Source organism: Euprymna scolopes, chromosome 13 (genome assembly GCF_053919585.1).
Source record: "Euprymna scolopes isolate OS-2025 chromosome 13, ASM5391958v1, whole genome shotgun sequence".
In the NCBI taxonomy this organism is placed as follows: Eukaryota; Metazoa; Mollusca; class Cephalopoda; order Sepiida; family Sepiolidae; genus Euprymna; species Euprymna scolopes.
In genome coordinates this window covers 18,153,356-18,177,001 of record NC_136494.1, presented here as the reverse complement: position 1 = coordinate 18,177,001, position 23,646 = coordinate 18,153,356, and the positions used below count along the sequence as shown (strand labels likewise).

General features: G+C 31.8%; 1 protein-coding gene across 2 annotated transcripts in view; it reads left to right on the top strand.

Annotated features, from left to right (window-relative positions):
- LOC145291947 (E3 ubiquitin-protein ligase arih1l-like) overlaps positions 1-23,646 on the top strand; it is a 114,218-nt gene that overhangs the window by 56,550 nt on the left and 34,022 nt on the right. For both annotated transcript variants that reach the window (XM_080137874.1, XM_080137875.1), the window contains exons 2-5: positions 5,592-5,659; positions 14,555-14,633; positions 18,805-18,885; positions 22,547-22,695. In XM_080137874.1, the coding sequence (XP_079994000.1) occupies positions 5,592-5,659; positions 14,555-14,633; positions 18,805-18,885; positions 22,547-22,695 (377 nt within the window). The remainder of the gene's footprint in view (positions 1-5,591; positions 5,660-14,554; positions 14,634-18,804; positions 18,886-22,546; positions 22,696-23,646) is intronic.

Here is a 23,646-nt window from a genome sequence, read left to right as displayed (position 1 = left end):
ATGGACTTAGTCATTTCTTTTTTTGCATGATGCAGAACTCAAATGTACATATGTTAAAGCCTAAAACTGCACTATTTATTCATTTTCACCAGGATTTAGCGTATCCTGGAGACATTTTGGGGACGAATGGAGGTGGGGGCAAATGGTGAACTTAGTCATTTTTTTTCATGCCGCCTTCACTATGCATTCACGGGGGATCATGCATGCTTCACTTGTTTTCTTTGTTATTAGTGATCTGGTACCACCCGGAAAAATTGAGTAGACCCAGAATTTCAACCCACAGGCATAAATTGGTCAAAATGAATCTTTTTGCCTGAAATTGTTTATTTTGCAATAAATGTTAATGTGCATACATAGTAGTGATAAGACGAGTCCAAGATTTGTCTCGATTCCGATACAATTATAGATTCTGATTCTTTTAAAACCTGTAAATATTTAGTCATGGAGTAGTTTTTATTTATTTATTAAGTTTTATTATCGCACAACTATGTAACATGTGCAAACGTAAAAATACGCTTGTGGGGCTGGGGATGATTTATAGATTTTAGTTTTACTAGTAATTTAAAATCAATAAATATTATCATTAGTACCAGTAATAGAAAATGAAATTGAGAAGAAGAAAAAAAAAAAACAATTAAAAGAATAGTGTTTAGCATTGGATAATAGGCACACTTAATCGTCCCAACACTAGTAAATATAATTGTTTTAGTAAAATAAAACAAAAGCAATTAATTAATAAGATGTTCTTTTGTAAAGCGATATGCAAATTAACATTTTAACGTTGATAGTATATACATAGATTAGTATAATAAAATTAAAAAGCTATTGGTATGGTACTGATTTCAAGATTAAAAAAAAATTACTTGGGTGCCATCGGCTAGAATCAGAACTAAAATATTTAGCACTCCAGCCGCATTCCTTACTGTTTGAGCTATCGACAGGTAGATGAGAAAGATTTAAAATTAAACAGCTTCTAGCTATGAGTGAATTTACGCGTGCGCAAATGTAAGAAAGATGTAAGCAAGTTGAAATGAACATTTTTGCATTTCAAATTGTCAACATATTTCTGTACGCATTATTTATCCATCCAAACAAAGATTTGTTATGAATCATCCTTAGTGTATGATTACTATTTCTTAATTTCAGTGTTATGTGACCAGTAGTTTCAAAGTTTATGGGTTAAATATTTACACGCACACAGATACAGCTACTGTTTTATTTATATAGCTGCCAACAGGGAGACCTGGCGTTGGCCAAGATTGAATGATTAACAACGAATGTTTCACACTGCAATATTTTTATTGTCATCGAAATTTGTGAAATTGCCCATTTTTCTATCAAATCGATTGCTCTATTTGGGGACCCCTCGTAGTGCACCAGGAGGAAGCTTTGCATGCAGTCTACATTGCACTGTAGAGAACCTGCTGTTGATTTTATAAAGTACTAGCAGGCTGCCTGGCATTGCCCGGTCGTAAAATATGCTTCAATTTTGATTATTGCATATTTCATATTTATTATATTATATTGGACCCAATATATAGTAATGATTTAAAAAGTTAAAAAAAAAAAAAAAAAAAAGTAACTTGTGTTCACCAGTGAGAATCGAAACCAAAATGTTTAGCTTACTATTTACTTTTTCCTTTGACATTAATGACTGAGCTATGAAGACATGTTTGCTGCAAGGTTAAACATTAAAACATGAACCAATAGTTATTGTGTTACACTTGCATATTTGTAATGCCGTCATTTGACCATCACCTTGCAAATTCCATTTTTTTTAATTTACACACTTTTGCACTGATTTTCCCTAGCTAAAACCCAAATAAAGTTTAGCATGATGTCACATACCCTATATATTAAGTTTGGTGTCTGTAGACCAAAAACTGACAGGAGTTTGGTAGGCAAAATTTTTTAAACATATATATATATGTTAATTTTATTTTTTTATTTTGGACTATTAGTCTCATCTTTATTAGTTTTTTTTTTTTTTTTTTTTTTTTTTTTTGTGAGCCAATAAAAAAAGATCAAAAAAGATAAAAAAAAAAAAAGCAACTAATAAAGATGAGACTAATAGTCCGAAATAAAATTAACATATAATGCTCATCTAAAAAATGAATTCCAATTAAGGAATAATATATATATATATATATATATATATATATATATATAAATGTTTGTTTTCTATTACCTTTTATGCAAGTATGAATCATGTAGAATATCTGCATGAATATAATTACACGTGATAGTTAACTAAAGATGATCATCCCATAAGAAAATCGAAAAAAACTAATAGGGAATTAATAAAAATGAATGTTTAAAAGAATATGCAAATTAGCTAGATCTTTTGCAAATACATGCAGTTTCACGACCTATATATAACAAAGTTGTATTTTCTTTATAAATAAATAGAAAAGTTTTAATATGACTATCATTCCATAAAAAAAACGAATTTGTAAGAGTATAGATTTTTTTTATATATAATGGCTTGCATTAAAGTTTCAAATCCAAAAGTCAAGTATCATGTTTCAATTGTGCTCTTAACAGAAACATTCATTTCAAATGCTTCCCTATCATATCAAATAGCCTTTATGTCAGGGCTTTCTGCTTGTGTGGTAATAAAACTTCTCAAATGTATTTGCGATGTTAGGCTGTGTAAGATGTTAACTTGGGTCAAAATCAGCTGTTCTTTCTTTCATCGAATTATTTTGATTATCGATACGTGTCGAAGGCATTATGATACAAAACCTATCTAAGAACACTGCCAGGCCTATAAAATAACTTGATGTGAAATTTAATAAAAATCGGCCCAGGTTTCAGAATCCATAGGGAACGAACTTACACACAGTTCCTGTTATATGATAGATATGAAATTATCATTTTAATTTATTAGTGCAATAAATGTTCTAACATTATTATAAATTTTAGTTTTTGAACTTTTCTTCAAGTCATTCATCAAAATTAAAATTACATAAAAACAAAATTAGAAACAAATCTTCCAACATTTTTTTTTTTTTTTTTTTGCTGACTCATTGTATGTATTTGAAGTATTTAATTTTAAAGAGAAAACATTTTTTTTCATTAAAAAGTGGATAAAAAATATTTTATGTCAACATATCTTTTACTTCAAGATTTTTGTATTTATTTAGGTTTCTTTATTTACTTCAGACAATCAAACTAGTTTAGCTCCATGATACTTGGTACTAAAATCCACACCTATCAAGGTTTCAACTGCACTTTTTTATTGTACAACTATGAAATCTGCTCAATGATGGCAAGTGAGCTACGAAAGCTCAGTGTTCGATAACCACTTTTTGTGATGTATGTATTCTTTGTGTCCATTGGCAGTAGTTCAACTCGAATGCCATTGTTTGTTCTTGCTGCAACATATCCTTTCTTCAGCAAGCTCTTCTCAAGATGTCTTTGTTGGCTCAGTCACGTTCTTCATCGAAACCCAGATCAGTTCATCCACAAAGTCACTGAACCAGCCCCTCCTCAGGAGGATGCAGAGGTCAGTTGAAAACCTGGCTCAGAACCTTGAAACATGATGGCATGCTGATCCTGAGTCCTCGCCTCGATGGTGTTTGCCGCTTGAACTGTGATTGGCTAATACTTGTATCTGCTACTTCAGTGGACACTCATGTCTGGTCAGCATTTTTCTGGCACGCGGAAAATTTTTCAGGGTTAATGCCGAAACAACTATAGGTCGGAGTCTTGGCTGTGGCATAATTCATGTTGACACACCAGTTTCCGTTAGATCAATGAAGTTAAGCAATGTTGAGCTTGGTCAGTACTAAAATGGGTGACCATTTGGGAATTCCATGTGTTCATTTTAGCGTTTATTTTTTTCAGCATGTTAAAATGTTATATTCTTGATAAAATGATTGGTATAAAAGGTGAAATAAAGTTGAATACGCACCCTATACAAACCAACCAATGATGAGTGGTCCGTTTTTTTGTATGCATAGGCACAATATAGAGCACATTAAATTGAAAAAAAACACCAATATGAAAAATAATTGCCTCTCATGAAAATAGTAATTTAAGTAATCTGGGAAAAAAAAAAAAAAAAAATTATTAATGACATAAGAGAAAGAATATGAAAAACATTAAATTTTGTTTGCATTTAAATTTTATCAAAATACAAGCCCCTAAAAATTGAGTCGACATAAGTTGAAGTAGAATGGAATTTCACAATACTTACGTTTCTGAATTTTGCACCATGACCTCTAGACTGGTTTGTGATAGCTACTTGAATATTTAAATCATCAGTAAGAAGCAACTAGATATTCTGTAAATTTTAGAAAATTTTGAGCATTGTGAAAAAAAAAAAAAAATTAAATCTATAATGATGGCTTAGATCTACAAAAATAATTTTTCTATTTCTTATAACGAGTGCTGTGTACTGTTTCTTTTAAAATTTATCGTTTTAGTAAATTTTTTTTTTAATACCTATTTTGGGATTTGATCTATTACTTGCTTAGGAACTTCTGCGATGCATGAAGCAGTTAAAATATACCATTGATTTTGATCTGAAGTCAGATCCTACGCATCCTTCCAGTTTCTTTTTGTTGCAATCAAATCTCTTTCGATTGTCCGCTTCCAGTTCATTTTTTGGTCTTCCTCTTTTTCCATCAGGAGTCCACTTGGTTGGCAATTCTCTCTGGGACCAATCTTAGGATAGGTCTGAGCCAGCCTAGATGTCCTTTGCAGATTGTGATCTGATTTCTTGGTAGTTGGATTCCTCCATTTCATCCCTGGAATCGTTCTAAAATACTTAAAATCAAATGCGTCTAATTTCTTCTCTTGGTCAATTTTGAGATACCAAGTTTCATTTCCATATCACAGTGTGGACAAAGATGTTGCTGTTATAAAATCTTCATTTAGATTTGATTCGATCTTTTACTGTTTTGTGTGTCTCCTTGTGTGCTTGTTCTTGGATGAATAATCTGAGTTCAACATATAAATATTTGAATTCTAGCAAAAATTAATTTTTTTTTTTTTTTTTTTAAATAAAATCTGAACTTATTATTTGGATGCTTTGAACTACTTTTTTCATCTGGAATGTTATTTTCACAACGTTTCGGTCGATGTAACCTCTGATCTATTCAGCTAATATCTTGACAACTTCTGAAAGATTTCTGTCTACCTGGAATCTGCATAGAATTTCAAACAAAAGCATGCTCTTGGGACAAGATCAAAGTGTAGTATCTGTTCTTCAGATGCTGCACTTCAATTTCTTTTCTGTCATTGGAGGAGAAATCCTACACGACTGAGACAATTTTTATTTTTGTTCCTTTTCTCCACATTAAAGAAAAACCCTGGTGTCTAATTCTGTCCCGTGGGGAGGCATTGTAAATAGGAACATGCTCTTGGTCTGCCAGCCATTACTGAGTAGAAGTCTTAAGTAATTTACAATTGTCCTTTGGGTCAGCCGAATCAATATAATACGAATAATGAATCTTAATCTCCAAAATTCAGAAACCTAAAACGTGAAATATTCAGATAAAACTTAACGCAATTATTGAACCATTTTTATGAAATTTAATTCCATAAATTTTATTTTCATTTTTTTCTTTCGTTTGATTTTTTAGATACCTGCTACCATAACAAGAATACTTTTAAATCATTTTAACTGGGACAAGGAAAGATTAATGGAAAGGTAAGTAGCTTTATGATATTTTGTAATTGGCAGTGAACGTCCTGAATGTTGTTTTTTTTGTTTTTTTTTATGAGAAATTATATTTAGCAAAAGTTGTTCTAATAATGGAGCTTTTCTTAGCACAACTTTGTATTATTTAAAAGAAACCTTGTGTTAAACCGTACTGGTCGAGCGTATTGTTTGGATTAGGTAACCTTTGCACCTCAGTAGTACAATTCTGACGACCAACCCCAGACGATTCATCTTTGATATTGTAAGGAGAGCGGTAATTTGATGAACCTAGACCCTTCGACATGAACAGCAACCTTTTTGCAAGCAGGTACCAAGTGACCAACTGGAACCGAGGAACGGCCAGCTTTGGTGACGTCAGGAGGAGTAAATGTAAACAGACAAAATAGGATGATAAAATTACAAATGAATAACACTAAACATTAATTTATTATGAATTTAAAAAAAAAAAAAAATTATTCAAATAATGACTATACAATATAAGTATATTTGAAAATACTATATTGTATTATTAGATCTTTTTTTTTTTTTTTTTTTTTAGCGATATTAAGTTTTGAAAAACTGTTTTGTATTTGATTTCGTATCTTAGCAATGAGGGAATTATCTGCCCTTGATTTTGCATATGAATGTCATTCCTTTTATTAATACAATGTTTTTTTTTTTTTTTTTTTCTGTTTTTCATATTTAAATATTTTAACGTACATAAGTTATCCATGAACATGCATATTTCTAGCTATCAGCCGTCGTCAGCATGACTACCCTTTTTGACAGGGTTCGAACCCATGACTACACAATCTGTAGTCTGGCCTTTTAGAACTAAACTACAAAGCCTTGTTAAATTAAATAGATTTTTTTTTTCATTTATTTATTTATTTTTTTTTTTGTGGTATTAAAAATTTAAATATGTACTTATGTAAAAAAAAAAAAAAAAAAAAAAAAAAAGTCTCAGCAATAAAAGCGCTGACACATTTAAAAAAAAAGGGCAGGTAATCCCTTCATTAAGGTAGCAAAATTAAATGCAAAACAGTGTTTCAAAACTTAATATCGCTAAAAAAAAAAAAACTTTAAATAACAGATTTTTTTATTTAAAAGCGATAAAATCGTGCATAAAATTTGACAAGGCTTTTTGGCTCAGTGGTAAAACACCAGACTGCGCATTATGTAGTGATGTGTTCGAACCATGCCAAAAATGTTTAGCTATGCTGATGACATATAATAGCTAGAAACCTGCATGTCCCGGGATAAATTTATGCATTTGAAAATATTTAAATATGTAAATATTAAAAAAAAAAAAAAAAATACTATGTTGCATTAATGGTGATATAGGGTGATTAAAGATTTTCGCATCTGTTCATTTTGATGAAAATAGTTTAATAGCTCAAACTAAAAAATTTGGAATATTCATATTTTCATTTTTTTTTTTTTTAAGTTAAAAAAAAAAAAGTTTGTATTATTCAGACTATTGTTCTCATCTTGAGTGTTATCACAATGTTTTGGTTGATGTAACCTCCAACCTTCTTCTGGTGTATGTTGTTGAACTCTGGGAACTGCATGGAATTTCCATCAATTTAATCCACAGAGGTAGCATACTCTTTTTTTTTTTTTTTTAGTCATCAGCCCTGACTGGGTAGAAGTCCTAAGTAATTTGCAACTGTATTTTCAGTGTCGCCTGCACTGAGGATGGAAGATTTGAGGATTTTACACCTGAAGAAGGTCTGAGGTTGTATCGGCCGAAACATAAAAATTATATACCCAACAAGAGAACAGTAGTTCGAATAATCCAAATTGTATGAATTATCAATCATCTCAAAAATGCAGGAATATTGGTCGTTATATTAACTACATTTCTACATGTCTAGTGTTATTTTTAACACATTAAACACAAAGAGAAAAGACTGATAGCATGCACATGAAATAGTCGTTATCGTATAAAATAAGGTTTTTAAATTTGTTTAATGGGATCAAGTTTTTATCGACCTACACTCGTCAAGCAATTTAATAATCATTAGGTACCTGCAACGCGCGCGACAGGTTCAACCCTCATATGTAACACGATGTAACTGTAATTTGATTTAATATTATCATCCTAACTTTTTTACCGTTTAAAAGCAGCTTCAATTTAACTGCTAGAATTAAAAAAAAATTTTTTTACAGCATACAAAAAAAAAAAATAATGAAAATGCGAGATTAAAAACGTGTTTACATTATTGACGCTTTAAAACAACGTTCTTATGTAGTGATGATTTTACAGCCATAAACATACACATTTTAAAAATCTAACAAAAATCAAATAGTCATATTTTTGTGAAATTTTCAATACTTATTCATTTTTAAAATAACTTACATATTTAAAGTTAGGTTTCATTACATATATCAGGAATTTTTTTTTTTTTTTTTTTAAAGATGTTCTAACCCCCCCCCCTATATTTCATGTTACAAAAAACTAAATAAATTTAGGCCCATAAAAATTGTTACATTTTTTAAAGCTGAAGAGGTTAAATGATTAAAAATAGTTATATAAACACCCATTATTTATTTCACTTACCTTAAAGTTGTAAATAAAATTAGACATATAATCAATATTATTTTAAAAAAAAATCAACGCTTTTTCTCTAATTTTTTTTCTCAATAATATAATGATTTAAATTACAACAAAAAACAATTCTAAAAATTTTTTTTAAGATTTAAATGATATTAAATTCCAATATTCCTCAATATGAAGTTTAAACAGGTTTCCAATATTAAAAAAATATATTCATATAAGCGAATATGACTTTTGGCAAAGTTAAAATCAGAAATCTTGCATTGTCTGACAAAAAAATTCGTTTTGATTTGATTATTTGAATTGATACAGTGTCAACTTTATTTTTGCGCCTTTTACCTAAAATGTACGGAGGCCTCTAACAGTATCGTTATAATAACTAGTAAAACTATAAAAAAAATTTAGTTTCATATTGCAGATGATAGAATATATTTATTATATAGCGAAAAAAAAAAAAACTAAATGGATTAATAAATACATATATATTAAATTATTTTTCTAAATTGATATAATGTAAATATGAAAATCCGATAGCAAAAAAAAAATTACTTCCATTAACCATTATAATGCCGATGACCATCCGTAGAAATTGACACAAAATAATATACACACGAAATGATGACATTGCCGTTATTGTGTAAAACGTTGATGCTTTACACGTATCTTTGGAGATGCCTAGCAATCATTGTTATAGGAGGTCACCAAGAGGATTTATGTATAAAGTATATCATGTAGACAAACATTTATTGTATGAGCAGAGGATTTTCACTCGTAAGTTAAAGCATGAATTACTCGGACATTTTTAAAATGGTGTGTTGCCAGAAATTATTCAAGGAATGATTTGTTTTCAAAAGGAGCTATTATTGTACATGTTGTTTGGAAAATTGATAGCATATCTTAAAGATTAGATTTTATATTTATGTAAAAAAAATAAATAAATAGATCTTATGTCAGAAACACTTTTTTGTTGACATTCTATCAGTCTTCATTATAGAGGTCCCCAGATGCCAGAAAACTTACCTTGAACTACTTGCTTTTGGAATTCCATTTCAGTTTCTCCGACTGTATATCATGCGGATATTAAAATGTTATCTACATATTAATACGATACCGTGTGTCACGCTTACATCCGAGTTGTTTAATCGTTACGTAGTTCCATTTGTAATAAATAATTTTATCAAGAATTCTTTATAAGTTTTGGTTTCGGTTTCAATTATAAGCTGATGGCACTTTCTTTTTTTATTTATAATTTTATCAAGAATTCCTCATAATTTTCGGTTTCAGTTTCGATTATAGCTAATGGCACTCCAATCTATTTTTAAAAAATAATTTTATCAAGAATTCTTAAGTTTTGGTGTCGGTTTCGATTTCGATTATAGCTGAAGTAACTAAAGTTATAGTCGTAAGTTTGGGATTCGGTTTCTATTTAAGCTGATGAACCAGAGTCATACGAGATATATTTTTTATTTTTGAAATCTCAACTTTATAATATATAAAAATGGATAGAACATTAACTATATAATATATACAAAATCTGCAAGAATTAAAATATATTTAAGCATATTTTACGACCTGGCTACGCCTAGTGTCCCTGCTAGCTTGGATAAATACTTTTGCAATTTTAACAAAAGAGCTACAATAATATCAGTGTCTCAATTTATGCTGAATATCTACAGAATGCCAACATCAATATATACTACATATGAATGAGTCCCATCTGGAATTTCCACAGGTTCCGCTTGTATCAATAGCAATCTTATTGCACAACTCCTCATTTGAGGTTTTGTACCATCAAATTATGTGTGTGTGTGGGGGGGGTAAGTTTATAGCATAGGCTGTCAGTCTGTTTATGGAAGGTCAGTAAGTATGTTGAGAGATATCCATCACTGATCTTGTATACGCCAGTTATACGTGCTCGTAAGACTCCGGATAAAAAGGAACAATAGCATTAAGGGAAGTACATTTAAAAGATAGACATCAAAAGGAAGGACATTAAAGCTGAATTACAATGTATATAAAGGATGTATTTTATGAAACGAACAAGGTAAAAACGAGTGTGAGTGGGTGTACACACATAAGCTTTTTAACTTGTAATGTTTGTATGTTCGTTTTGTAGGTGAAACAGGAAAAGTTTTGAGAAGTTCATTATGAAAGCGTGTCTAGTGTTCACACAAGTTCGTTAATGTATATGTGGTTCTTGCCTTAAAACGGAGGTTACACCTGTTGAGGTACATGGAATGTACGTCTGTCTACATTGACGATTCAAGAGAAAGATAGAGAATGCAAAACAGGAAGTAGACGCCACCTGTCGGATAAATCAGAAACCACGACAAGGGCAAATAATCGATGCATATTGAGTAATGTTTGTGTGTGTGTGCACAACATGCCTATTTGCATATCAGTCTGAAAAGCATATGTCTGTTAACTTTTGAACCAGTTTATAAATTTGCATAATTTGTATGATTTTGAACTCTATTGTTGGAAATCCTTTTATGTAATGTGACTTAATATTCTGAAATTTAAAAAAACAAAACAAAAACAATTGAAGCCCAGGTAAGTAGGGCTACTGAAGGTCAGAATAGGTTGGGGGAGGAAACAATAACTATGCGGTCAGTCCACTCTTTTACCTTCGTCAAATTTACATGAGTTTAAAAAAAAAATTACGTTTCAGTATTTTTGAGATGAGGATTTATAATTAATATAATTATTTGGAATATTCAGATTACTGTTTTCAACCTAAGTGTTATTTTCACGTTTCTTCGGGTTATCTTGACGAACTCTGGAAGTTTTCTCTAGAATTTGGAAATCGTTGTCGACTTTGAAAATCTGCACTGATTTTGGACAAAAACAAGTTTCAATCCTCAGTGCGGGATGACATTTAAAACTGCAATTACGATTTACTTAGGATTTCTATCCGGTCATGGCTGACGGAATGAAAGCATGCTACCCACATGTATTTGATAAAGGGTTCTGTTTGAAATTCCGTGCAGATTCCTGAATTTGGTAGAAAAATTACTGAGTTCAAGAAGATACACCTGAAGAAGATCGCAGGTCACATCGACTGCAACGTGATGAGAACAGTAATTTAAATAATCCAAATATGAAAAAAAATTTAAGCCAAATGTTTTTTTTATTACATTTTTGTTTTTGTTGTTGAATAATAACATCTCTATAATTTAAGGAATTCTTTGTATATGAATAAGTATTGAATGTTTGTATATGAATAAGTATTGAATGTTTGTATATGAATAAGTATTGAAGCTATGATGAGATTTTGGAATTTGATTATGCATACCTTCCTTTTCATGCATAGTTTTAAAATTATCTCTGTTGGCATGTTTACAGGAATTTTGAACAACAAAAATGTTATTGATTTGGCTTCCTGACACTTTGAGTATTACCTCCACCCTCCCTTATTAGCTACAAAATCCCACCCCTTCACCGTAGTAGTCCATAGATGCCAGAAGTTTTTATTTTTTTATTTTGATAGCTTCCTCTCATCAGATTGCATATCTTTGGAATTATCTTTTTACTATTCCAACACTACTAAACATGTTGGTGACCAACTCCCCACTCAGCTAACCTCCCTATTAATCTGATCCTTACCACAGTAGCCCGTTTGGCTTCAGTGACAATAAGCTTTGCTTGCGATGAATAAAACCACCCCTTCACTGTTGAGGTTGCTAGATACAGAAAAGCCTTCTACTCTAATAGCGTCTTCCCTCTGCTGAACTTTGGAATTCCCTCCCTGTTTCCTACTTCCCTTACTGTACTGACATGCAGTAGTTTAACTGTTAAGCAAATGCACATCTTGCTGCTCAACTCCCTAGGTTGCCTCCTTGTTAGAAATGATTCCAATTAGTAGCCTCTCGCATCCAAGTGACAATATGCCTTGTTTGGGGTGAAAGAGTTTTAAAAAATTTTTTATTAAAATATTTTTTTTAATTACATTTTCCTATTTTGGTACATTAGTTGTTTCAAGTCCTCACCATTCATTCAACATTTCTACGTCGTGTTGGTGCATTGTAAACCAGTCTCTTCGTTTATATTGATTTTTCTTTGGCACTAACACACGAGAAGACAAGACACAAGTGGAAGTTACTAATTACTAAACATAGATTTGGCAATGTTCTTCATTCGCGTCCAAACAAACAAAAAGAAAATAAGGTTATTTCCTCTAAGGGAGACAACTATTGGTTACTTGGCAAATGAAACTGCGTTGGTGCAAATTTGCTAGTTTCATACACATATTTGACTTTTAGAAAGCTAATATTTTGATGCATTGCAGGGGAAATGGATGGTAAAAGAGAAACGGTCTACTTTCTGACAGATTCCAATTTTGAAATCTGATAGAGAGAAGCAGGGTTTATCAAAATAAAATTTTTTTATATATTTTAGGTCAGATTTTTTTTTTTTTTTAACACATAAGAAAATCAATTTTTATTAATTGATTAAAGTTATTTTTTTTTTCTTACAAATGATCAAATTCAACTTTTTGAAAAGCAAATTAAAAAAAAAAAATAATAGTTTTTAAAATACTTTGTTTTAATTATAAAATTAAATGGTTAAAAATGGTTATTAAACACTGTCTATTTCTAATTAAAAAAAACTGGAAGCCAAGTAGACTGTTTCTCTTTTATTACTAAGTATCTTTAGTCCTTTATTATCTTTGTGGACATCATAGAAGTAAAAATATTTGATTTGGTGTATAATTTATATTAATGGCTGACTTGTTCAGTTAATTGCAAATTATGGTTAATTAGAATGTTTTTTTTTGTTTTGTTTTTTCAAACAAAAGCCAATCTTAGAAATAAGTCATTTTACAAATCATGACAAAAAAATTTCATATTCCAAAAATTATGTAAATTGATAAAGTAGTTTTACTTGATATATATAAATAACTTAAATTTTAGCAATTAGTAGCAAATTGTAGCCATTATAAGGCTGTTTTTAATCTCTTTCTAGAAAGATTATTATAGGAGGATGAACTTCAAATATAGTGGAATGAGACCCTGTTCAGGCTTTTTCATAACATTTGATTTTCTTAGTTTTAAAAAAAAAAATCAATTTACGTAATTTTTGGAATATGACATTTTTGTTTCATGACATCTACATATATCACAAATTATTTTCTGTATTTTTTATTTAAATTTAAATGATTAGCTTTTTTATCAGTATTATGTTTAAAAGTTAAACTATATATTTAAACAAAATATCAAACTTAAATTGCAAAAAATCGTTTTGAAGTCGATAAATTTAATGAATTAATATCCATTCAAACTTGAAATTTGCGATTAAAACAAATTTAAAAAATAACTTTTGCATTAGAAAATGGAAAAAAAAAAAAAACTTTGTATTTTAAATAGCAGTAAGCAAGAATTATTTTTGAAAAAAAATGAAAATCATTTCTATTTAATTTTCTCTGTGATTTTCAGTGGAATCCATCTTGATCATAGACTTTGTAAAAAAGAAAGTTTTTGAATTTTTTTTTTCCTTATTTTTGTGGTGATGCCAAATCCATTGATGATTGTTCTAGAAGAGAAAGATGAAAAAGTCATTTTCTTGACAGTTATAGTAAAGTCAAATCTGGATGATACATCACGTGGTTGGCTTGGAACAAATATATTGAAAGCATTTTGTGGGTTAATATCACCATCAAAATGTTACAAAAAAAAAAAAATGTTTTTTTTTTTTTTTTTTTCTTCTTTCAAGTTTATGATTTAGGTGGATTCCATCAAAAGTCCTAGAGAAAATGAAAAAAAAGATTCTTATTTTAATTAATTGGAATTCATTATTGAGATAATTTGTATTATTTATCCATTTATTTATTGCGGACTATTATCCTCATCTTATAGTTGGGTTAGGGTTCCAAGTGAGCATTGTCTGAAGAAAGCGGTTTCAAACCTACCCAAAGCAGGTTAGAGCCTTAATTGGTCAAAATGTGGTGAAACGACAACAACTATGGAAGGCAGTAATTACTGATGATGCAGTTAGGAGATTCGGCGTTCCTATCCTGTCGCGGTTTACCACCTGACAAAGGCCAGAAGAATAGTTGGGCGAAACGTGATGAGTCTGCAATAAATAAATGGATAAAAAATTTTTTTTTTTTTTTTTTTCATTTAATAAAAAACAGAATTACAGCATTATTTAGGTTTCCAATGGTTTTTGTATTTTAATTTGGATGAGTTATCTTGAGAATCAGAATTTCATCTTTTCAGTCAAATTTTAATTTTTGTTGAAATAAAAGTTGTAAATTTTTTAATTAAAAAAAAAATTTTGTTTGTGTCGATCCATGTTCAAAGCTAATATTGGATGTTATTTTTTTTTCTCATTTTCAATTTTAGGTATTATGATGGTGACCAAGACCGCCTGTTTTCTGAAGCCCATGTCATTAATCCTCACAGAAGGGAAGTGAGGCCAAGGGTAAGTGTCTCTTTTAAAATTAAATCATTTTATTCCCAGACATTAACTTTCCATAATCTTAAATTAATTTCTTAAATGACTAGCTATCCATTCCGGCATTGGCCAGAGTATTTTTGATTGACTATAAACAAATAAGTAAAAAAAACAATGTAAGCATTTATCTAAAACAATAAGTAAATTAACAAAAAAAGTTAATTAATGAAATGTCCTTTTGCAAATTAGTTCATCTTGGCCTTTACAGACAGAAGACAACAAGTACATATGTGAGTATTTGTATTGGTAGTAAATCTACAAGAAACAATGCAGTTTCTACTCCTAAACTATGCCTAAAAATGGCGGGAGGGGCTAAAAAAAAAAAAGGTAAAGGGAATCTAGAATTCCTCTATATCAAAAAACAAAAATAAAGAAAAATCTGATGAAATAAAAACATATTCCAAACATCACGTAAATTGATCAAATAGTTTTATTTTTATAAAGAAAATAATTTTTTAGTCATTAGGAATTCATAGGCATTGCAGCATAAATTTTGCATGAGTTAATTATCTCCCTTGTTTTTTTTTTTTGGGGGGGGGGGGTCTCAAAATAACTGCCGAGACAGTCACTGCTCGGTTATTCATAAAATTTGATTTCCTGATGTAAAAATGAAACTACTTGAAAAAATAAAACTATTTGATCAATTTATCTGACTTGGAATATATTTTCGTTTTCTCATGGGTATGTACATAATATAGATTTTTCTTTGTTTTTAATATCTGGAGAATTCTTGAAGAATGGAAAAAATTGTAATGTATTTATTGTACAAGCAACTGAAATCTAATACAAGGAATGTTTAAAAATGAATGCATTACAAGATTTGTCAACTAGTTTGATCTTTATATGAGACACACAGACATTCGAACATTCTATTAAAATTCTTTATCTCGCAAATATAGAGTTAGTAAAGAAGTTGAGAACATGATTTTCCTTTCTACAATTGACCATTTATAGAGCAGTTGAACCCCGGGATACGGCATTAAAAATTAGTAACAAAATAGAGTACAGTATATAATACACATGTATAATAAACTTATAAATAACACCGTAAGGTGGAGCAAATATCGTAACCAGGGCCCCCAAAAACATTGTATTCCACATCATAACCTGAAAAAACCGTATCCTAGGGCCACTGTATCCCGGGGTTCTACCGTATACCTTTCTAGTAGTCTCTTGGTATTACTGAATCCCAGGACAAGAATTCTTCTAGTCTGGTGGCGTAACAAGCTTTATGAGGTAACATCACTTGAAGAAAGTGCACTATTACTCCTAAAAGTCAGTATGCCTTAGCCATACTGAGATCTTATTTAGGCGATACTGTTATTTTGAATATTTGGTCAGGGTTTACTTCTCGGGGGAAAAATATCTTCATACGAGGTCCTTACTCAAGGAAAGTGTCTAGTAGGCGTTCAACTTCTCTTCCCTCTCTGTATATGAGCCAAATATATCCTGAGATGGATTACTCTTGCCACATCTGGGGAGGAGCTGCTAATAGTACACTTTCCTGTCTGAACAGGGTACAAAACCGACTTTGAAATCTAGTGGGCAGTGTCCATTTTATTCTCTGCTAATACTTTCTCACAGAAGAAATGCTGCAAGCCTACCTCTGCCCTATCACTATTTTCATATCAGGTGCTCGACTGAGTCACTCAATGATCCTCCCATATTCACAGCAAACACTCACCTAGATACAACCACTGTGGGCAATTTCCGTTATTGTGCCTAAAACTCGAAAATTTCATTAACAAAGCTTGTTTTCCCAGAACTGCTTGTTTGTTGAACACAATACTGCAGAGCTGCTTCCCACTTGACTATAACATGGTTGTTTTCAAGTCCAATGTAAACAAGTTCTTGTTGAGTTGTCCTCTTAAATAATTTCTACCGAATTTCTAGCATCACCGATCATCAGTGTTGTCTCGCATGACACTTACTAACCCTTACCCTTGAGTGGCTTCCAAGCCTAGATAAGTGGTAACTCTCTAGTTAAAAAGAAAATTAATATGCAAATATAGGTTAATTGGTCAAACATTACGAAGATTGTAAACTATCTGTATTAAATTAAATCCTTGGTTCTTGTCCATAATTCTCCCTTTATTACAAAACAAAATAACGAAAAATCAATGTACATACCTGTGACAAAATGAAAATATCATATTCCAAAAGTCACATAAATTGATTCAAGTATTTTTATAAGGAGCTAAAGAAGCGATGGCTGGGCAACATCAAGATTGACCTTCATGCTGTAAACAACACAGAGCATCTGGTCAGCGATCGTAATACCTGGAGAGCAGCTGTTAACAGCGACACAAAGAAGTGTCCAAATCCAGAAGACGTCAAACTATGCAGTAGTAGTAGTAGTAGTAGTAGTAAAGAAAATCATTTTTAAGCAATTAATGGAAATTTGTGGGCATTACAACATAAAAATCTTACAAGTTTTCAATTGAGTTATTATTTATTTTTGTAAGATTTTCAAAATGGCAAGTGAGACGGTCACTCCTGATACTCATAAAATTTTGTGGCACTTGTACAGTTTAATCAAGACATTCAAAAATGAAAATATCTAGAAAAAAGGTTATATTGTATGCATCCATTTTGGACTGAAGATCTCTGAAAAAAACATTTTCTTTAATTTGATCAAGTAGGGTGTTTTGTTTTTTTTTTATTTACAAGCAGAAAAACATGTTATGAGAGCGCCATCAGCCGTTATGAAATTTGTTAAACACACCATGGGGAGATAACTCAATGTAAAGCACCGACACTCCCTCCCCATCTTTATTACTAGCTTTTCTTCCTAAAAATCAAACCTTTTGCTCAGTGTTTTGACGGTGAGGCTCAGTGTTTTGACAAGCTTCTGGGTTTGACCTTTACTCCTGATCTGAAATGGAACACGTACATCAAGTCTGTTGCCAAGGTCGCTGGAAAGATGGTGGGATCCTTCTACCGCTCCAGAAGATATCTCACTACTGATGCAATTCTCTATCTATATAAAAGCCAAGTACATCCAAGGATGGAATACTGTTGCCATATCTGGGCAGGAGCTGCTAAAAATAGCCTATCCTGCCTTGACAGAGTACAAAATAGACTTCGTGGCTTAGTGGGGGATGCCCTTTTCTCTACCCTGCAACCTCTCTCCCACAGAAGAGACGTTGCGAGCCTGTCCTTGTTTTATCGTTATTTCCATGGCAGATGCTCGTCTGAACTCCAATCTCTGGTCCCCCCTCGCCAATCTTTCACGAAAAACACCCGTCTAGCTGAATCCACTGTGAAAAATTTCCCCCACTCTATATCTGTGCCTAAATCAAAACACGGATTCCATGAACAAAGCTTCTTTCTTAGAACTGCACGCCTGTGGAACTCTGTTCCGTCTGCCTGCTTCCCTCCGGACTACAACTTGGATGTCTTCAAGTCCAATGTTAACAAATTCCTAATGAACCACCCCCTTAAGTAAACACTTCATCAAATCTCCACACTAACGTAATGTACTTGCAATAACCCTTATCCCTGAGTGGCTTCTGGGCCTTGATAAGTGGTGATCACTGTAAAAAAAAAAAAAAAAAAAAAAAATCATAGCAAATTGTTTTTTCGCTGTAAAAATAAAACAAAAAAACTACTTGATGAAATTAAGTGAAATTTTTTATTTTGGAGAACTTCGTTCCATAACGGATACGTGCAATATAACCTTTTTTTCGATATTTTTATTTTTTAATGTCTTGATTAAACTGTACAAGTACCAATTCAGTTTTCATATCTATATAGATAAAACAGATGTATGCATGTGTGACCGATAAACTTTTAAACTACTCGTCACATAACCCTGACAGTAATCATCGTTTATAATAAGTAAAATCTTTAGATGAATGAATGTGTACAGAAATGTTGACAAGTTGAAATGCAAATTGTTCATTTCAACTTACCAACATTGGCTAAGAGGACAAAAATATTAATTCCTTCACCCTCAACTAGGCAGTTTTCTACAAGGAGGGGTCGATTTTTTTATTTTTTTTTTATTTTGCGAGCCATTTTTGCTAGTCATGATGCAAAAGATGCAAAATTTTTATTTTGCGATGTTGTTACAGATTTTAGTTTCTTTAATAGTAAAGGTGTATTAGCTTAATATTTTTTAATCATATTCTTTCAGAAAATTCCGAGGCCGACTTCAACACAGACACAACAAGGTGAAATTCTGTGTGAAATTTGCTTGATAGCTCGACCACAGAATGTAAGTAATTGCATTGTTCTGATATTGTATGAGTGTTTTATACTTGTGTCATGCAGTAATAATACTTTGATAAAAAATGTATATAGCTGACTTTTTCATTTTTTTAAATTGTAAATAAATTTAAATAAAATTATTGAATTATGTCATAAACCCTTTGTCAACCTGGTTAAACTAATTCGTTCAGTTGTAAATAAATGAATATAACAGCATAAATAACGTGGAAATTGATTCAAGCGTATTAGTTCAGTATCTGGGTAGATGTCAGATACCTCCAGATTGCAACTGTCCATTGCTTACATATAGTATGCGGTCCTGGATATGACCTTAAAACTATATCTGATGGTGAGGCCCCACCTTGCGGGCCTTGGCGAGTGTGGAGCCACCCTTTAATTGCCATTGCTCCCAGGTCCACTCTGACCCTGAGTGGTAGTACCTGTTAGGGTCCCAACTATGGGTTAAATAGAATCTGACTTTAAAAAAAATATACTCCATTAAAAATCGTTCCTCAAAATAACTAGATTCGGCATTAAATAACCTGAAAAAGGTTGATATGCCATAAAACGAAAACAACCAACCAACCAACATATCGTATGCTGCCATCTGTCTCTAGAGAGTCGAGGATTTCATTTGTTATTAATACTTTTTTCAAGCACTATGGATAATAATCAATGTAAGTCTATGAGTCCTCAGTGGTTTAACTATGGAACTTCATAATGAAAGATTGTTATAGAGAAAACGCCTTAAAATCATAATATCACTCTTTAAACTAACTAGAATTAACTATAAATATTTTTTAATCATCTAAATCATAATTCAGCTCATAAAGGTTTAATTTAATTTTTCATGTATATATATATAATATAAAGTTGTGTGTGTCTGGTCACGAATAGGCTCCTATATGGTTGACTATTTTAAACAACTGATTACATATAATGATAGAAGATGTATCAAGACACAGGAATGGGTGTTTGATCTGGCAGAACGGTGGTTCATTAAAATTGTGGGGTCAGCGTTCGAGCCTGGTCCACAAAGTATGGAAATAAAAAATTAAAACGTTTACAAGTGTTTTTGAGATAGATGTACATAAGAATAATTTGATAAGTATGTTTTAACTTACATAAGGATGGTATAATAAAATTGTGGGGTCTCCGTTCGTGGCTGACCTCCATAGAATGGAAATAGGCACAAACTTTAATAAAGACTTTTCATATCTATCTGCGTAAGTATACTTTTGATAAGTATTTTTCAATTTGAAGAAATATAATAAAATTATAGGGTGTTCGTTCGCGCCTGACCTCCATAGAATGGAAATATGTCAAAGTTTAACAAGGTTTTTTAATATAGATTCACAGAATATTGTGATAAGTGTTTCAGTGTGAACAGGTATGGTATAATAAATTATTGGGTTTATCTATTTTATTTTTACTTTCATCATATTTTGCTTTGTTTTTGATACCCCCAAATTCGAAGCTATCTCTTTACAACCCTTCCTTTTCATAACCTATCATACTTTCATAAATCAGAGTCCATTTTCTGTAGGCTGTTTTTGAACCCAGTCAACGACAAGTACTTTTGCTAGCATATATATTATTTCTAATGACCTAAAGAAAGGGGAGGGGAACAGCTATTTACTTTTTATTTTAGAGTGGAAGTATTTTTTCTAATTCATTTCAGGTTGCAGGGATTGTCTGACTTGCTATTTGCTTTCTTGCTTCCACTCTCAACACCTGAAATTAGTTTTGTTTAAGAGTTAGAAAAAGGTGCATTTCTACTCTAACTTTTCTGTGAGAAGACGGATTTATATTTATATACACATTGATATTATTTTAGAGGGGAGGATATAGTAATTTGGTAAATATATTGAATTTGTTTAAAAAGAAAAAAAAACGTTTTGATTAAAAAAAAAAAAAAAAAAAAAAATTGGTTCTGCACATTTTAAAAACATGCTTTTCTTTTGATAACAAGATTGTGGATGTGAAACCTATTTTTTTAAACGAAAGTGATACATTCAAGGACATTGTTTTTCTCTTATACTTTGTGTGGAGTAATAAAAAATATATGGATACTTGTGGGGAGTTGAGCAGCAAGATGTCTGTTCATGTTACATTTAAACTTCTGCATGTCAATACAGTAAAGAAAGCAGGCAACAGGGAGGAAATTTTGAAGTCTAGCAGTCCGAGGAAAGAAACTATTAGAATGGAAATCTTTCAGGCATTTAGGGTCCTACGCAGTGAAGATTTTTCTGCTTGGCAAATTAGTCAGAAGCATGTACATAAAGAGGGCACAAGGGTTATGAGTTCATCAGAACACATTCCATTAAAATATTTGTAAAACAGGCACAGGAATGCAACATTGCGGCGATGGGACAGAGGTTGGAGCTTGGCTGATAGTGCGGGACTTATTAGGTTTGAGATTTTTTTTTTTCTTTCTAAGAGGGAGGGACTAGTGATAGATGCATCAGTCCAGATGTGCCAACAATATTCCATGCAAAGATGAAAGAGTAGCTTTGAAGAGGTATAAGATATTCTCGGGTGTGAGTAATTTTCTAGCATGGTAGAGGGAGCCCGCCTATGTTCTAAGTTGAAAATGTTTTCAATAATTTATTTTTTAATATCTCATATTCGATCGAACAACTGTTTTACATGTTGGCATACATTGGACGGCTTGCTCTGGCCAAGTCTTTATCTCTCTTTCTATCAAATGCATTTTTATAACTTCCGTGTTTTCATTGGCCTTCACTTGTAAACTGACCTATTACATCAACTAAAATAAAAACTTTCATCCATTCTTTTAACATGGTCATACCATCAAAGTTTACTGGTTTTTACACATCTTCCTGTACTGTTCAGTTTTGATCCCCCTTCCCCCGTACTGTTCAGTTTTGATCCCCCTTCCCCCCGTACTGTTCAGTTTTGATCCCCCTTCCCCCCCGTACTGTTCAGTTTTGATCCCCCGTACTGTTCAGTTTTGATCCCCCGTACTGTTCAGTTTTGATCCCCCGTACTGTTCAGTTTTGATCCCCCGTACTGTTCAGTTTTGATCCCCCGTACTGTTCAGTTTTGATCCCCCGTACTGTTCAGTTTTGATCCCCCGTACTGTTCAGTTTTGATCCCCCGTACTGTTCAGTTTTGATCCCCCGTACTGTTCAGTTTTGATCCCCCGTACTGTTCAGTTTTGATCCCCCGTACTGTTCAGTTTTGATCCCCCGTACTGTTCAGTTTTGATCCCCCGTACTGGGCAGTTTTGATCCCCCGTACTGGGCAGTTTTGATCCCCCGTACTGGGCAGTTTTGATCCCCCGTACTGGGCAGTTTTGATCCCCCGTACTGGGCAGTTTTGATCCCCCGTACTGGGCAGTTTTGATCCCCACCCCCGTACTGTGCAGTTTTGATCTCCATCTGAAGTCAACAGACCTTGGCCTGTCTTTAAGAGTCTCATTACACCTCCATTGTATCATTCTTATTCTTATTTTATTTCTCTTCATGCAACACCTGTCCTTAACTCTCACTGGCCATGTTTTACTTAGATGCGTAATCGCAAGCAGTTGATTCAATGTTAATGCATGGTTTTTTTATATTTGAAAACAGTTTTTCCACATAAGAATTTGCATTTATTGTTTCTTTTTTCTTTTTTTTTTTTTTTTTTTTTTTTTTTTTCTGAAGGATATGACCGGTTTGGAATGTGGCCATCGTTTCTGTAGTCAATGTTGGATGGAATATCTAACAACGAAAGTAATGGATGAGGGAATGGGACAAACTATCTCCTGTGCCGCTCATGGTTGTGATATTCTTGTGGACGATGCAACTGTCATGTAAGAATTCAAAACATTTTCTTTTTTTTTTTGTTTTTTGTTTTTTTGTTTTTTGTCTTACACACAATTGTTACATTTTCATTAATGAGTTAATTGTATGTGTGATGTTCTGTCCCACATGAGTGATCAAAAAACCAAAGCAAATGTTTTTTTGTTTTTTTTGTTTATACATGTAAGAATTCAGAACTTTATTTTTATCTTGCATAAAATGTGAGTAGAAAAATTAAGCAGCATTGAATTGCTTATGCAAGAGTATAATAATAAATTTGGCACTTGTACAATTTAATCAAGAAATTAAAAAATGAAAATATCGAAAAAAAAAAAAAAGGTTATATTGCACGTATCCGTTATGGAACAAAGTTCTCCGAAAAAAAAAATTTCACTTAATTTCATTAAGTAGTTCTTATTTTATTTATTTATTTTTTTACAGCACAAAAACAATTCGAGCAAAAGGTTCGATTTTTAGTAAGAAAAGCTAGTATTAAAGATGGGGAGGGAGTATCGGCACTTTACATTGAGTTATCTCCCCGTGGCGTTTAATAAATTCCATAATGGCTGACTTCAACGCGCTCTCATAAGAACATGTTTTTCCGCTGTAAAAAAAAAAAACAAAAAAACTACTCGATCAAATTAAATGATTTTTTTTTTTTTTTTTGAGATCTTCAATCCAAAACGGATACGTACAATATAACTATTTTTTTTTCGATATTTTCATTTTTTAATGTCTTGATTAAACTGTACTAGTACCAAACATTTTTGTTTATAGTCTTGTATGTCTTTTGTAACTTCTGCTGTGTGTGCTACTGGAAGCGACGACAAGGCAAATCAGTTCCTTGACTTTTATTGTTCTTCAGTATTTTTATTGTGACGTGATGTAATAAAATAGAACATTATTTAAAAATATACAATAAAAATTAACACAATTATACAGATAAAAATAACATTAGTCTT